General features: G+C 40.7%; 1 protein-coding gene and 1 long non-coding RNA gene across 2 annotated transcripts in view; both read right to left on the bottom strand.

The window, feature by feature from the left end:
* LOC309692306 (uncharacterized protein) overlaps positions 1-14127 on the bottom strand; it is a 50949-nt gene extending 36822 nt beyond the window's left edge. Inside the window, exons 1-4 of the mRNA XM_082510660.1 lie at positions 13827-14127; positions 12649-13155; positions 7432-7578; positions 1330-1509 (exon numbers count right to left, since the gene is read on the bottom strand). Coding sequence (XP_082366786.1) covers positions 1330-1509; positions 7432-7578; positions 12649-13144 — 823 coding nt within the window. The 5' untranslated portion in view covers positions 13145-13155; positions 13827-14127. The remainder of the gene's footprint in view (positions 1-1329; positions 1510-7431; positions 7579-12648; positions 13156-13826) is intronic.
* A 7-nt stretch (positions 14128-14134) lies between these two features.
* Positions 14135-17652, bottom strand: part of LOC309692210 — a 33045-nt gene continuing 29527 nt past the window's right edge. The window contains exon 4 of the long non-coding RNA XR_014272246.1: positions 14135-14261. This is a non-coding gene — a long non-coding RNA (uncharacterized lncRNA). The remainder of the gene's footprint in view (positions 14262-17652) is intronic.

The following is a 17652-nucleotide window of genomic DNA, read 5'->3' on the forward strand; positions in this document are numbered from 1 at the left end:
ACAATCAGACAACCTGTTATGAGAAATCACTTGGTGTCAGTGGGAAGGAAAAACAGCAAGAGACGTTCTGGAGAATCAGACTCAGGCAGAGGCTGTGAGGGACAAAGACACGCTTCATTTATTATAAAAAGTGAACCATCTGAGGTCTAAGTCACCATCAGAGATTATCAGCTTAACAATAAAATATCAGAATATGTCACTTTTGTTAATCCACAACAGTGTTCGTGTCTAAAAGACATGAACAGAATTAACTCAAACATGAGGTTATGTGAAAAAATCTTCCAGTAGATACGTGATAGATGATGAAGCGACGAAGAGCGAGCTCTCTTGATCTTTAGTGCTTTTGAACAGATGCAAAAATCTCAGAGTCGAGTTAAAATGAGAGATGTTTCTTCATGAATGGGTTGAATTGACCTCTTAAACATCCACAGTGTTTATCTCCCTCTCTGGTGCCTTATCAGTCTATAATCAGCAGGGGTTTTCTGCACACACTCTTCTCAGTTTCTTATCCTGTGTTATGTGTCAGTGTTGTTTCGAAGTGTGTTTGGCTTTCTTAGTCGGACTTTCCCAGTTAATGATCTACTCTAGCGGTTTGATCTTTATTAATATGGCACATCCTGATATCCCTATAAACCTTTTTCTGCCTCACCGCACCTTGAGGGAAAAGCAGTTAAGAGCTCGCAGCGGCATGCCTGGGAGCAGATGAGAGTCGATATTACAGCTTGTTAAAGAAAGGAAAAAAAAAGGGGGGGGGGGGGGATTTACACCATAAATGCATTGCTTACTCTCAAGGCCAGTCGTAGATGGAGAAAACACACCTTCAGGGTCATATTTTCCCCCCATGTAAGGTCTTATGTGTTTTCTCCAGACACACACACACCTGTCCAGCTGCTGCCTGTTATTACAGTGACGGTTTTTGCTTATCAAACAATCTCACTCAAACCGTCAGAGCAGGAGGTTTACGCTCAGTCAACTCAGATTTGTCTTTAAGTTACAACAAACATGCAAAACCACAATTAAAATCAGAAGGAATTCACTTTCTCACTCTCACACCAACGATCCAGACTGTTCAGAAACATCTTAACTGAAATAACGGGTGTTAGTCAGAGTTTGTTCTTTGGCTCTGAACTTCCTCTTTTGGCTCAGTGTCCCCTGATCATTAACAAGCTACAAGCTACAGGTGTATCTGCATGTTTGTGCAGGGTTGTGTTAAATCTCCCAAACTACCCACCAACCCCTCTTCCCTCCATTCATAACATTTAAGGTCTTTGCATTTCCACACAGCTTGGTTTTTTAGCTTTATCATGCTTAATATTGCTGATGTTTTACCTGCTGAATCATACTGCATCGTCAGATCGGACCTCGGGGACACCTCCTCCTCCAGCTCAAAGGGACTCAAAAGAGTCTCAGGCGCCGGTCGGTCCAGGAGGAGCAGCTGAACCCGGGACAGGGAGCCCAGATTTCCAGAGTCGCAGCCCATTGTGAGTGCTGCGAGGCCGGGGGACAGCTCTGCTGGGGGAGGCAGCAGATGTTACACCAGAAAAACAAGATCTGAATCTTTCAGAGACCTCTGATATTCTGCAGTGAAGATTAGACAAACAGACCAGTTAGTCCAGGCAGTTATTATTTCAAATATTCATCAGAAAAATAAACTTTAAAGCTCCAGACATGTTGGAGCCGTTTAAAATTAATACATCTACATGTAAAATGTTAATTTAGATAGGATAGAAAAGATCCTATAACAGTATAATAACACATGCTATTATAAATATGAATAATGGTGGATACATGTATTAAACATGGCCAAAGTTCCAATAATGGAGGTCATCTTATATAAAAGTAACACCTGTGGAAGAAAATCGAAACAAATGTCAGTAGGAGTGAATTTCCTTATATGGTTGTCATAGAAGCGAGCAGCACGGTGGTTAGCACTGTTGCCTCACTTCAAGTTAACCTGATAACAAAAAGAGAATATCAGAAAATATCCAGTTGGTCCGACAAAACCACACACCACACCCCAATCTGAGCCTGTTATCAACCTATTCAACAGCATTTATGAGTTCTTTTTAAGTCATATAAATGTTGCCATTAGGTACTCTTAAATAATAAAAGTACTCATTTATTTACTTAATTAACCTATACTAAACTTTCTGGTATTGTATTGGTGCTTGAATCTAACCAAACAGTAAGGGAAACAAAGAGGTCAAAACAAACTTTAACCCCTATTGCTACCATTGAAGAAAACACTCCTGCCCATTACTTCCATTCAGCAGGGTGGACTAATAACCACCCAATGAAGTAAAACTACATACTACACTCCCACACATAGGGGTGCAGTATATGTGTGCTGTCAATTAGTAAAATATAAATATATGAACAAAGTTTTACTGTTTCATTTAAATAAAAAGCATTGCCATGTATATCAGCTGTGCAGGTCTGCTGAGTGGTCAGTAAGTAAAAAGAATAGATCAAAATACCAGCCAACGTCTAAGTGTACAAATGAATAAATTAGTAATAAAATGTCTAAGACAAATTAATAAATTAGTACAAAAGTTCATCTTTTAAAAAAAGTTACAAAATCCACTACCCATTAATTAAGGTGTTAATAGGTATATTTTAAAAGGTAGACAATAGCAACAAGTACCATTTCAAGGGCAGAACAACAGGGCTTTAGAACACATCAACCTGGGCTGGATTATCCAATGAACAGTCTGGGTACAGGCCCAGAGACCCACCCACAGCTGAGAGTCCACCCAAGAAACAAAACAAGAAAAAAACAAAAACATGACCACAATATTTCTTATTCTTATTCATAAATCTTCTCATACATCTTCCAATTTTTAAAGGTTCTGTACTGGCCTCCTGTCAGGTCAAAATCTGGGTTCTTACTTTTATGGCCCAACAAGGTGAGCGTCCCCCACCTATATTGTCGACCTACTCCACCTTTATTCTCCAAGTCGGGTCCCTAGGTCTGCAGATTTGGGTCTTCTTGTGCTCCTACTTACTCGTCTGAAAACTAAAAGGGACTTTGAATTTCATTCCTTAGTTATAAAACTTTGCAACTCTGTAATATCCTTAAAAAAAAGCTTAAACTGTTCTGGGTTGTTTTATCGGTTCAAGTATGTTTGTTATATTTTACTGACACCTCTGTAAAGCACTGTGTCACTGCTTTCTTGTCTTGACACATGCTATATTTTACTTACTTAAATAGATACAAGTTTCAACAGCTGACAGTCGATTGGCTGAAGAAATCAGGATGAAAACATTGCAGTGAATATTAGAATTGCTGAGAAAATATTCACCTCAGTCGTGCTAATGAGAAATTTCTGAATGCAGATATTTTAATGTTTTTGGGATAGCTTTTTTTAGTAAGATAAAGCACTCTATGAAATGATTTAGAACCAATATGTGAATATAAACTGGAAGGTCTAGTATAATAAGGTGTTTTATATTCTGGGAATGAGGTACGCAGGAAGCCATCTTATGACATCATCTTAATGAGCTGGTAAAAGTAAATTAGGTAAAACATAATATGCATTCAGAGACTTTTGTTAGTATACAACATATCATAGTCTTGAAAGAGTAGAACACAGTCTAATATTTGTATTCCAACCATAAAGATGTTGGAAAAATTAATAATCTGCTGAAATTTTTTTTGATTCAACTGAAATATTAAATTACTGTAAATTATACAGCACAGCACCTCAAGCAAACCACCCCAGATCTACCCCACCTTACGCACACACACACAATTCCCCCCTCAGACTCCAAAGTTCTCGCCGTCACACCCAATTAAAAGCGGATCAGTGACAGTGTGGCTCACTGCCCATGCAAATCCCCGGTGTGGAGCTACCATTCCTATCTGAGGGGATTTCACACATTACGCTCTGCTGCATGGACACAAACACGAACACACACACACACACACACACACACACACACACACACACACACACACACACACACACACACACACACACACACTAGCACTCCCAGCAGCATCCCAGCAGTGCTAGAAAAGAGAATCAGAGAAAGTTTTGCGCTTGCATCCACACAGAGCACATTCCTCTGTTAAGTGTTTTCAGTTGGGAACTGGTAAAGTAATCCCTCAGGTGAGAAAACTGGAACTGTTGCTTCTGCTGCTGATAAATTAAGAAGTCGTTGAGAGGAAATCCCTGGGATAACTGTGGCTGTAACATAATGTGGCGGGAAGCACTTTCAGTTAGGTCGGGTATTAATCTATCGTTAGCCACAAGCTGCCCAAAGACTGAGCAACACTCAGCAAACACAGTGGCAGATAACAAATGACTAATCCTGTGACTAAGGTGTTGGACACTGTGGTTGCCACCCACTCAGTGTCACAGTGACACGCTCCTGAATGAACTGCTGTACGGTTTCTTCAAAGCGCTGATCAGAAGTGATGTTGTGCAACATCAGCAAAGGTCATGAGTAATGACAGAGGTTTTTAAAAGAGGTTCATGTCAGATTTCAAGTTCTACAAAGTCATTAAAGAGGACAAATTAAACACATGCAGCAAAGTCTCTCATCTGAAGCTGCAATTTGCTCACCATTATTTTCTTTTGGGGTTTTCTTGGTCCAGGCCTGAGTTCCTTTGGTCTGTTTTGAAATAAAAGGCTGTTCTTGAGTCTGCTTTATGCAGTTTAGCCTGATTAAATATCTGTATTTTTTTTAAAATCCTGTATATCCTATACAAATTTAAATTGTGCTTCACGTCAGCCTGATAACAATCAGTCTGGAGCATTAGCTCGCATTTGCCAGAGCTTCTGGACTGAGCCCTGTGTTGATTTTATCAAACTGGTTGCCGTGGTTGCGGCTGCGCTGATCCTTTCACATCCTCGGGGCAAAGGTCGTGGAGGTCAGACAGAGGTTCGGGTCAAGCAAGCAGGTTAAACACCTTGTCAGGGATTAGCAGGCTATGAGGGACGTGGAGGAAGTCTTCATTGGCTAATGTTTCTCTCCGCATCTCACTCAACCACCTCCAGGACACACACATGCTATCTAATACAGGCATGCACACTAACACAAATCACATTTACTCCGCCTTTGTTGGCCAGTGTGGGCCAATGCAAGGACCTGACAGAGTGAGTGGTCAGATAAGCTCATCTCTGCTGGTAACAAGGCAGATGTCAGAGAGAAAGGAGAGCATGTCTAATTGAGACATGAATGGGAGCCACACATAGATGGAAGCAACAATAAACAAACTTAACTTTCTTTGAATTGGAATCACAGAGAGAGAAAGAGGAGCCAAACTAAAGCCTGACCAAATTTCCAAATGCTGATAACCTGTGAACCACAAAAACGCAACGTGTGTATGTATTATTGTAGGGTCTACCTTACAATATAAAGCACCTTGAGATGACTGTTGTTGCGATTTGATCTATATAAATTAAATTGAAATTAAATTGAAAAAAGCAAAAACAAAAACACACACAATAATAAGGGGATACTTTTGTTTTAAATTATGGTTTAATTACTAAATGAATCAGTAAACTGAACGATCAAAAACACATCAGACAGACCCTCAAAGATGAGAATGAATTACCTTTCAATATTTGTACATTTGTTAGTTTTGTATTTATACCTGATGACCTGTTGCTTCTTAAAACTGTTCACTGTCCTCGCCGGGTGACCTGCAATGGTCGTGTATTGTGTGATGTCCCTCGTTTCCCCTTATATTTGTGTGTGTGTGGCTGTTTTTCCCACCGTGAGACCTGCCGCACCTAAAGCGTAATCGCATACACCTGCTGCTGATCAGCCTCGTCGAGGGAGTTATTTAACAGAGTGGCTGAGCTGTGAGATTGTTTGAGTGTTTGAGTTTGCCGCCGATGTGGATGTTACTAACCGCTGCCTCTGTGACTTCCAGGAGTATTGCAGAAACAAGAGGAAAAACCGCATGCATTGTATACAGACGCAAAGGGAATGGAAACATGGACCATGGACACTGGGAGAAATGTTCAACGTAGAAAGTCCTGCCTTTGGGTCCTACTTTCCCCATTCTCTGAAAAAAACATACTTTTTGAAGACATCATATTAACCACTTGATTGGTAATTGGTCCTTTATTGTCAGACCTCTATATTAACCTTATGATGTCTGCACAAAAAATGAATGGCAAGCCATCAAAAAGCTGTCGAGAAAGTTGACTAAAACCATGAAATTTCAATGTCATGGTAATAAGACTGAGAATGTCAGTAGGTTATATCATCTGTGGATTACAAAAGTATCTACAAAATTTCAGGACAATCCAAGACCTAAGTAGGGGTGGGTTTAAAAAAATCGATTTTTCCAGTTCAAATCAATTTTAGTTTGAATATTCTGATATCGATTCATTAAATCCTGAATTGATTTTTAAATATAAATGTACTTTGCCAGAAATCTCAGGTTAAAGCTCACAAAACTATTTCAACAACCGCAAAACAGCTAAAACAGCAAACGATTAAAGAGCAGGTAAATGGAAAAAGATTCCCCCCCATTCACCCGATGGCACGTATGGACGCCATCGAGTGCTGAAAGCCGACATCTCACAGATTCTGAAGCTGCAGGTTTCGTCACTCTCCAACCAAAATTTACTAGCAGCGGCAAAAGAAGACCAAAACTACGCTTCACGTTTGAAAAACATTGTAATGAGCTCCCTCTTACTTCTGCTGTTCTGCTTCCACCACGATTAAATCACACTTCCTGCTCAGCTCTCTCTCAGTGTATTTCAAGAGTTTACCATCAAAAATCTCTCTTTTCTCCATTATTCGGTTACTTATTGCACACCAGTCTACCATTGTGCACAGTGCTGTCTACTGCTGTTATTTTTTTTTTAAATGACCTCCAATAAGAAAGCCAAATTTCTGCTGGTCAGCACCAAAGAAATTTAAACTTACAAATTATGTCAAACGACAAAACGCTTGGCTGTGTCTAATAAACCTCTGTAACTTTGGCTGCTTCACTTCAGCAGCATCAGGTAATGTTCATCTGCTGATTCATGGTTTTCTTCCGTTTTTGGTCTACTGCAGAATATTTTTAAGGGGGTTATTTGCTATAAAAGACCAAGCCAGAAAAATCTCCTTCATGTTTTTCTTTGTTTTATCCTCAGTTACTTTGACACAAAGGCAGCTGCTGTGATGCTTACACCTCTGATGAAGTCAAATATAATTGTCATTTTGTATTTTTGGGGGTTTTATATTTGTATAAAACCAAGTGTCAGTTTTGTTTTTATACATAGATATAAAAGTATGGATATGTACTGATAAATTGATTGTCTGAGTCAAATCAGTCAATCAAATCAAATCAATTATGGAAATCAAAATCGATACGCAGCCCTAGACCTAAGTGCTTGGACCAAAGTTGTGGAAAAAGCTGGAAACACTGTAATTATTAAGCTGTATCATTAGCTGAAGCTGTTTAAGTGCTGAACGTGTTACCTGTTTCAGGTGAAGGGCAGCCTGATGAGTCAGATGGCTGGTCCAAAGACAAACAGGAAGTTGACAGTGGCGCAATGGCCTCCAGTTCATCGAACACACGAGACTGACTGCAGCTGATCTCAGAGCAGCGAGATGCTGCTGAGCGCCCTGCAACAGCACAGAGCGGGTGTTTAATATTATGGCGATAATACAGATGATGAAGATGAAGCTGAAGATAAGGATTAAATGTATTTTTAATGACATGTGTGGGCACAGTGGATTGTTACATTTGAAAAGTATTAGGACCCAGTACAGTGCATGAAAACAATAGAAAATGTAAGCGCCAAATAACATGACTGCATATTATTTTTATTTTAACATGTTTCAATTTACATTTTCTTACTCTGTGAAACAACTTTTTGAAGTAAAATGTTTTGATTTTTCCAAGGCAGGAGTTAAATCCATATTTATGTTCTGCTGCTAGAAGATTTTTCTTTAAATTACTTAAGCTATGTCCATTAGCTATATATAAAGCTACAGTTAGCTCAGCTTGCTAGTGTGGCACATAATAACCCATACAACTGTTTTTGTATGGGTATAACATTTTTTTTACACTTATATCATAGCTATATTGTATACATTAAACAAGGTGTAATGTGCAATTGAATGAACTCTAGAGCATTAGCAGGCACACTAGATAAGGCTAGGAAAAAAAAACTAGATAAGGCTAGGTTAGCTGTTTTATACTAGCTAACTTCTGATTATTAGAAAACAAGTGGTTGTTGGAAGTCGCAAGGTGAAATTGGTAGTAGTGGTATATGACCAGCTGTAGCCTGCCGACAACTCTTTAAGTAGTAGTGAAACTGAGACCATGTCCCCTCAAAGTAAAAGGTGAGTTGCAGTGTAATGCAAACTTTTCGTTTGTAGGTGAGCAGTGTCCGTTTACAGTCTGGTTTGTAATTTTTCGAGACAAACTATGGGCAAAGCAGTAATCTGCCAGCGACAAGAGCAATTGTTGGGCTCAACTTCACCTACCAAAAGCCAGCAACCACTTACTAAGCAGTTGAAGCAGATACATTTCAATGGGTCACTGGCTGGTCTCTAGGCCTTTGTGACTGGAACATTAAATGTACCTTAAATTTTTTTCATTAGTACTGACTGATTCCCACATAAACTATCACAAAATCCTTTAAATATCAATAAAAGATTGCTATATAATTTAATAATAATGAGAACACCAAAGAGAAAGGAAAACAAAAGTCAGACTACACAGCTTCTCTTGGCTGGATGTAGTCAGCTATATTGATGCTCACCCCTTCAAGGAGGGGGATTCTGACAAGTGGGCAAAACACAATACAGGACATCCACAAGTGAAGCCCCTCAGGTGAGGCTTCAGGGTAAAAGTACTCTCAACTTGCCTACACTAAACATAGCAGGAAAATCTACCCTTTAGCGCACAGAGGGCACTTTGAGGAATGTTAAAAACGGTCAGGCTCGTCATCAAAACTGTTTCACTCTGCCTGGTTTAAAACTCAGAGGATTAGTGAGAGAAACTGTTTCACTGGGTGATGTGTTTTGTCATTGCCATGAAAGAAGCTTGTCGAGGCTTTTCTCACATTAGAACAGCTTGGCCTGGACAAAAGGATAATATATACAGAGGCTCTAAAAGGAAAAGGCAAACTCAGCTCCTTCACCCACACAGACGAGTATAAATGTACACATGAAGCCACCCTTGCGCAGTCAAGTAAGTGAACAACGCCACGCACACACCACTGCACTATTGTGCACTTGAGCGGCTTGGCGCTCTACTCAGAGAGACAATGGAAGGACTTGACTTGACACTTCAAAGCATATTGCTGCTGTCAACTCAGCTGTCATTCTCAGTCGACGAGGGCTCTACTGAGTCAGGGCGAGTTTTTCGGGGAGGTTAAGGGTGGCTGTGGGGGGTCAGTGGGTTTGATTTGACAGAGTTGGATAAAAACAACGACTCCTCTGTGTGCCTGTGGCCTTCTTTTCCTGGTCACAGCGCCATGCTGAAAGGCCCTAAGTGGAGAGGCCAGGCCAGGCCAGGACAGTGCCCTGCTTCATTGTCAGGGACAGTTAAACTCTGGAGATGTTGCTCAAAACAGGTCAGTCTGGGGTCACTGTATGGACTGATGGGATATGAGAAAGCCATGCTGGGGGGCACAAAGGGCTGAGTGAGACAAGGAGAGTGTCTGCTGCCAAACGCAGTACCACACTGGGGCTGTTGCTATAGATACAAACCATGCCATCCCTTCCAAAGCCATACCTCTCAGATTATAGCTTTTTAAGTGACAACTCCAGCTTATGACAAATTTAATTTGAGCATTTTTAAAAAACATGACTTTGCAGACACAGATTTAAGAAGGCAATTTTTTTTGACCATCTGGTGTAAAGTTGGTGATACAAATCCGTCAGACCTTCAGACTTCAGCTGTCTAAGTGAGACATAAAAAAGTTACAGTCTGTTGTGTCTAAAGTCACTTGAGCTGGAATTTGATCTTCTGCTGAGTTAAAGTAAATGATGAACTTCTGACACGTGACCATAACGTGGTGGAAATCTGTCCATAAAACTTAATTTGCCTGATTTAAATTTGATTGATTTGCTGGTTTCAACAGAACTCCAAGGTGAAGTTTTTATAAGAGGAGAAGCATTTAGTAGCACAAAGTGCGGATCTTGTACAGAGAAAAGCTGTGACTTTCCAAGATAACTACAGGTTTACCTTTCTCAGACTACTTTATAAGTTTAAAAAGGAATCTGGGCACTACTGTAGCTCACCTGACTGAGTAGATGACCCGTATGGTATAGGGTACTGCAAGACCATGGGTTTGATGCCACTGGACCACATTTCCTGTGTGTCATTTCATAACAATGCTTCCTAGCAATAAATCTTATACCGTTGGCAAGCCCATTTGTTTCTTCTTAAATTTGTAGGTTGAGCAGTAGAGTTGAGTATGTAGGTACATCCATGAAAATTCTCTATGCTAATGCCAAACTGCGTACTCTGCTATTCACTCTTGTTTGGCGTCATTAATGTATTGGATGATTGAAGTCTAAAGAAAGCAGACATACCGGCAAGTAGCATGTGGATGGACCATACACAACTACAGCAGCCTGGCACCTCCTCCTCATGCTGGTCACCAGCTTGGTCACACACTGCTATTTTTCAATCAGCAATTTCCACAAGTGAGCCAATCTGGTTGTGTTGGTCACTATGGCAGCACTCCCAAGCTGATCCCACGAGTGTTCATTGAGGTTGAGGTCAGGACTGCAGGCAGGCCATTCCTTCCCGTCTACTCCCAAATTCTGGAGTCAATTTCTAAGCTGTGCTGTGTGGGGGCAATTTTAGGTGACAGAGTTTGGTACCAGACCAGTGAAGATATGGGAGAATCCAGTATGCTTTCTTTCTTCAGACTTCAATCATTCAATACATTAATGAAGGGCTGTTGGGCATTGGCAGAGAAGACTGGACATGCTTTTCAGGAACAAACAGGCTTTCCAACAGTGTAAGATTTATTGCCAAGAAGCATTGTTAATAAAAAGAAATAAACACAAATTTCCTTACTTTTTGTGTTTCCTTAGAGCAGCTCCTTGTACTTGCTCTGTACTGCTGAGAACATCAGACTTTGACGTGTTGATTTTTGCATTTTTCTGTTTATTTTGCTTTATTCTAGTAGTTATCTAGTGTTTTTTTTGTTTTACCTCCTTTTTAACTGCCTGGATCACATATTTAAGTTTTGGCCTCCTCTTCGTGTTTCACAGATTTTTTGTCATTCAGTTTCACCTCAAAGCCTGATAGCTTTGCCTCTCATGTCATCTTGTGTTTTGTGAGATCAGATTAAAATAAAAATCCCTTTTAGTTGTGCATCCAGTTTATGTTCTTGTATTGTTATAGGTTGTGTGTGAAGGACAGGAATATCCTTACCGGTACTTTTGAGATAAATAAAATAATTCTCACCGTATCTTATCTAGATGTAATAAACAGTTTAATAGCTGTACTGAATGTTGAGCAAGGTCTAGCTTATTCTAAAAACGATAAATTGAACTGTAGTGAAAAGCTGTAATTTCTTACGAAATGCTCCCGGTAAAGTCATTTTATTTGGGAAAGAACTGGAAGGGAACTGGCCTACTGAGGGCTGAATTACTGTTGCTGCCTTCACTTCCATTTAAATCAATAGGATGTAATTAAGTTGATCAAGCCCAACTGTGGACCTGTCCGTTGGTTTTTGTCTGTCTTTTATAAATGCTGCCATGCACCTTTGCGACTTTGGCAAGAACAGTAAACATAATAATTCATGTAAACCTGAACAAACAAGACTGAAGGTTGTAATAAACTGGAATTAGCTTGCAAGCGTCAAACTGAGCCGCACTGAGGCTGCATTGAACTTGAATTGCCTCCATCTGCGAGGAAATAAATGAACCAGTGACACGCTCTCTGTGTCTGCCGTGAAGAGAACAGCGTGCTCCGATACAGCATGGCCCCCCCCCTGCAGCACAGCACCACACAGAGAACAGTAGATGTCTCTGATAGAAAGGAGAAAATCCCTACACAATTTCCACATTGTTTGCTTTCTTTCATAAAGTTCCTGGAGAAGTCAGATGTCAGTGGCATGTCCTTTATGCTCATTGGGAACGGTAAATTAGCGGGCCACAGGAAAGCCATAGAGGTATTCTATTGTGGCGTTCCTCCTCAGTGTTCTGCCGTCAGCGAGCGGTGGTCAGTGTGGATTTATGACCATCAGCTACACGTTTCCCTCTCAGAGCCCAGAGAAAAGTGAAGCCATGAGGGGGGGGGGGGGGGCGCTGAGACTGAGAGGCACGCCACACGAGGTAGGCACCCCGACTTCTATTGTTGGGGCCTCACGGCTTTGAGCAGCGACTCAAACGGTACCAGCTTTTCATCAAAAGCCCTCCTTTCTATTGCTGATTTAGAGGAAAAAGAAAAGCTTTATGTGTTATTTATTATGTGGTGGGAGGAGGTGAGAAAAAACAGGCTGACAGCAGAGCTTTCACAATGTGCTGATGGGGGCAGGAGCATCTGAAGGCCTCACTGTGGAAGTAGGCTTTGATTTCTCTGTCTGACCAGATCTCTTTGTCCCGGGGTGGATGTCCACCCTTGTTCAGGACAATCAGGGCCCTCAGAAAGTGGGTAGGAGTGTAGTGTTGGGCAGGGAGGAGGCTGTGAACGACACATATGTCGCCAAGCTCATTTCTCACCTCTGACAGGGGAGATTGGAGGCAGGACCGGCCAGCGATGAGACTCCATCCGAGACATTGGAGGAGAAGGGGTCAGCTTTGCCAGTGACCCTGAGTGGGGAGTGGTCCTCTGTGGACTTGGGCAGGAGGACCAAGTGGTGGAGGGAAAAGCCAGAGTGGCACCTTGATCGGAGTCCAAGGATGTGTTGAGATCGGCAGGAGCTACAAATACTTCTAAGTGGATATTTTGTGGTATTTTTGTGCTTCTCTTGCTGCTCTGAGGTTTATCTGAATTACAGTGGATGGCTGGTATTGGGCGAGGTGAGATGGGTTTGGTTTGGCCGAAGAGTGGCTCGTAGAACACAGGGGTGGCGGTGCTGTCGGCGGTGGTGTTTTTCTTGAAGGATTGATGAAGGTCTGATTCCTCTGGAGGGGAAGAAGCTAGGGGTAACTGCATGAGAGGGGAAGGATGGGATGGGGATAAAGAAACATAGCCTTCTGGATCTGCTGAGACCATCAAATCTGCTGCTGAAAGACAGAAGAAAAAATAATTTGATCAGAAGTTTGAGTCTAAACTGCTGCTTGCAGTTTCCAGAATGACATCACTTTCTCTCCTGTTAATTCTGACACATTTCACTAATCAAAAAAGGAAAAAAAAGCCATATTTTTGGGACAGAAATAAACCCTTGCAGATATCCTTCTTCATCAGCTGAAACTCATCAGAAACACCAGATGGAAATTTAATCTTTAACATCAAAAGGTTTTAAAAGTTATGTTTCTGTTTTTTTGTGTTTTTGCTTTTTTAACCTTTTCTAAGATCTGGTTTACTTACATGTAGACTGTTTTATTCACACTAGATATTCTATGTTTCTGAATTCATGTATAAGGTATGATGATATTAATCCATCAAGGGAAACTGGAGTTCAATATATTGCCCAAGAACACCTTTGCAACCTGAGCTACAACTCCCTCAATGTTTAAATCTCTTCTTGAGAAATAAAATTTCTCACATTTTGGAGTATTGGCAGGTTTATTTCTACTATACTGTACCATTTATATTAGTTTGTAGTAAATATATTTGGGGTTTGGGTGTTTGAAAACATCATTTAAATCAGCCTGAAGTACTTGATTAGTAAATATAAGTTATAATTCATACAAGTCTTAAAGGTGCCATGAAAACGGCTAACTGAGATTTTTACCAGATGTTTTGTCACAGAGGACGCTGCTCCTGCCACTGCTGAGGTCGGCGCTCCGACTGAATAAACTGGAAGGTGGACGGCTTAAATCTGAAAAAGACCCCCGGGAGAGGGAGCTGGGTGGTGGTGAGAGGGTTGATCCAGCAGGTCTGAGGTCGGGCTCCAGCACTGCGGGTAGGGACACCTTTTCCCCCCCAAGCGGTTTCTCCTTCACAGGAGGAAGAGGATGAGGAGATGCTGGAGTGGGGTTTGAGTTGTTCTCCTGTCTTTCAGAGTCAGGGTGAGGCGTGTTGTTGTAGGGTGGTGTTGGATTAAGGCTGGGTGGAGCAGCGGGGAGCTGGGCACAGGGAATGACTATAGCAGAGCGACTTCCTGCAATCAGACCAACGTTCTGCACGAAGCCCGCTCTTCTGATGGGAATATGATGGAAGTGTCCTTCTATAAAAACACAAATAAATATCAGTAAAGATTCACATCAGCCACAGAGCTGACTTTAAATATGGATCTGAATCAAGGGAATAAATCCACTCTTCTATTCCTCAAAGGTCAACACATTGTGGTTCATTTTTAAAACTTCCAGAGTCTGCTCGTGACAGTTTTGTTCCCACTTTCCTCAGTCCTGGAGCAGACACTTGTTTCCCTGCTGAGTGGATCGGCCTGCTAACAAAGGCTGCAAGAAATCACCCCACTGGAGCAGCTGCCTGTTTCCCAACTCCATATTCACAACAAGCATCAGACCTGAGGGCAGGGGACCTTTTATCTAAACACTTACAACAGTATACACTGGAGGCGTCCTGCAAGCTGTTTGTGGCAACAAGTGTGTGGAAAACATCACAAGCTCTGTTTGTTTCTGTAAGAACTGAGAGATTCAGACGTCACTCTGCTTTTACAATAACATCAAAGATATATATAAAATGAAAGAGAGAAGGGTCGGTTCAAAAAGTGGCATATGAATCAGATATGAAAGATGAAAAGAAAAGAATAAAACGTAAATGTGCAGAAGATTGCTTAAAGATAAACAAAAATACCAACTTTCTGGAACCAATTAAAAGTTTGAATGTTTCTTTTTCAAAGTATGATGAAGAAAGACGCACAGAAAAAAGAAGACAAATGAATCAAACCTGCAACTGCATGTACAGCTGTGTGCAGTATATGTGTACGGTATATCAATAAGAAACACTAAGCAGCGCTTAAAGGTGACAGACTCAAATAAATGACACACAATTTAAATAAGTAAATAAAAAAAAACATATCTGTCAGGTGGAATTAGTGAGTACACCCCTACCGCTTTCACAGTTTAAAATCTCAGACCATCCTGTCGTGGTCCTTGGTGTATTCCAATTTACTATTATGTATTTTTCCCATCCATCGCCCTTCTTTTGCTTATTTGGGAACCAGATGCACAAAGCACCCCAACTAGCTCCTTTTGATGTGGAAGAGTAGCGGCTTTAGACTGTTTTTTTTTTTTTTTTTTTTTTTTTAATTTTGGTTGTAATCTTTGAATTTTGATGTTTGTGTGATAAGTTTATAGCTTTCAGAGTTTTCTTTACTTTCTTCTCAAGTATGAGTATAGAGTTTAACTTGAAACACAAACCCGGCCATTCCTAATGATAATAGAGAATTACTAACACGTTACAAAATGCTACAAATGAAGAGATCGGCTCACAGCAAAACGGATGGTGAGCAACAGGATGAATCGTCCTGTTGCTGACTATTTTGTCTCAGCAGCACATTGGCTCAGACAAAACAGGAACATGTTGTCATGTCAGTTTGGCCAGCCGTAGCTTTAGGTTCAACCAAAGAGACATGAGCCCACTCCTGAAGAGCTTCTGTGACTCTGTGGTGGCGTCAGCGATCTTTTACGTTGTGGTCTGCTGGGACAGCAGCATCTCTGCTGGGGATGAACAGGCTGATCCGGAGGGCCAATATATTGGATTTTTATTTCTTTTTCTGATGCAACATGTGCAATTTTGACATACTATTTTATTTCGTTCTATTTTGTTTTATTCTATTGTATTTCTTAATTTTTGCTCCTTTCAACTTTGTACTGTCCACTTTCTGCTATGACCAACCAAATTTCCCACTTGTGGGACTAATAAAGGGTCATCTTATCTTATCTTATCTCATCTTATCTTATCTTATCTTATCTTATCTTATCTTATCTTATCTTATCACACAGAAACCCCTCTAAAAAACAACTGGCTTCATTTTCTACATATTTTCAATAATCATACAATACAATCAAACATATATTTACACATATACAAATATCTCAACAACACAAATGCTATAATCAATTGCACATATTTAGAAATACCTTGACTAAACTCCACTAACCTGTCAGCTCTCAAGCAGCTGCTAACAACAAAGAAAAAGCGAGAACCTAAATTCAGACACAGAATTTACAAGACAAATAATTATAAGTTTTGAAAAGTTCTGATTCTTTCGAACAGAGGTAGGTCCATCTTTAATCCTTCATCTTCCATAATCTGTCAACTAAACTCCATAAAGACACAATAAATGTGTCTGCCTTTTCATTTAGCTTAATAATTAATCTGGTTTACAAAAAAAAAAGGATTAAAAAGAAGTCTTAACAGTTGACCTTTAACTAAACCAAACTTTTCTTTAATTAATATCATAATAAAAAAAAATAAAGCTCTAGACAGTCAGTGAATTTCAGTGTTACTATCTTAGCTGAACAGCAGCTCTGAACAGAGTAACACTAATATCACAAAACGTCACCCAGTCCATTAAAATGCAAATGATGTGTAAAAATCTGTGACATATATGAGCTGAACTTTGATCTCTGATGTGAGGTTTGATCCCCGATCCCCCGCTAAGCCCGAATATGGATGTTATGTTTGAAATCTTCATTTTTAAGTACAGAGACGTAGTGAATACACAAGACTGGAAGTAAACATAAATTCTCTCTTGTATAAGGGCTAAAGTAGTAAAATGAACTTGTGTAAGTAAAACTGTTAATGGGGAATGAAAACGAACACAGCAAATCACAGAAAACACAAAAAACAAGATTCGCTTGTTTTAACCAACAAACAAGATGATTTAAAGACATTCGATATACAAAATAAACTAAATGAGGCGGTTTTGTGAACTTTGTGGCATCGGATAAATTACTATGTTTCACTGTGACACTTAATATCCACAAAATGTGTTTTAATGCCCACATTCAGTCCAAACCTGAACCCACTTCCTTTCTCTTCCTACCACAGCTATTATCCCCTCTCTCCGGCTCTTCTTTCCACATTTCCTTTCATAGCTCCAAGATTCTCTTCCACAAACTTCAAATCCATACAACACCGCCCATTTCCTCTCACTCCTCCTTTTTTTTTGTTGACTGCTGTGAGGGTGTGTGTGTAGTAGTAGTAGTGGTGGTGGTGGTGGCGCTGCAGGGGTGGAGGGTGTCAGACAATCTGCTCTTGTTTCCTGGGGGTCTGTCGCCAAGAGGAGTCAGCACAGGGGGATAAAGAGAACGCGCTGGAAAGCACATTTCTGCACTGCCTCCTCTTACAATGCCCTGCCATTCCCATCTGTTACACACACACACACACACGTGCACATGAACTGGTGTGTACGTGCGTGTGTTGATGTGCATATGAATGACATGTGTCAGAGTGCAAAGCCATGGCATTGGGCGCAGCACGTTTCTTCAGAGAGGAGGGTTAAAGACGATTGTGAGGGAGCCGACCACCATATGGCAGAATAATTAGTATTAGACCCCGATCCTAAGAAATGCCCCCTCCTCTGCTGTACACACACATTCACACACATTCAGCTGAGCATTCTGGGAGTGGTGCCCTGCTGAGGTGTG

Source organism: Aulonocara stuartgranti (genome assembly GCF_965226115.1).
Source record: "Aulonocara stuartgranti genome assembly, chromosome: 17".
Classification (NCBI taxonomy): domain Eukaryota; kingdom Metazoa; phylum Chordata; class Actinopteri; order Cichliformes; family Cichlidae; genus Aulonocara; species Aulonocara stuartgranti.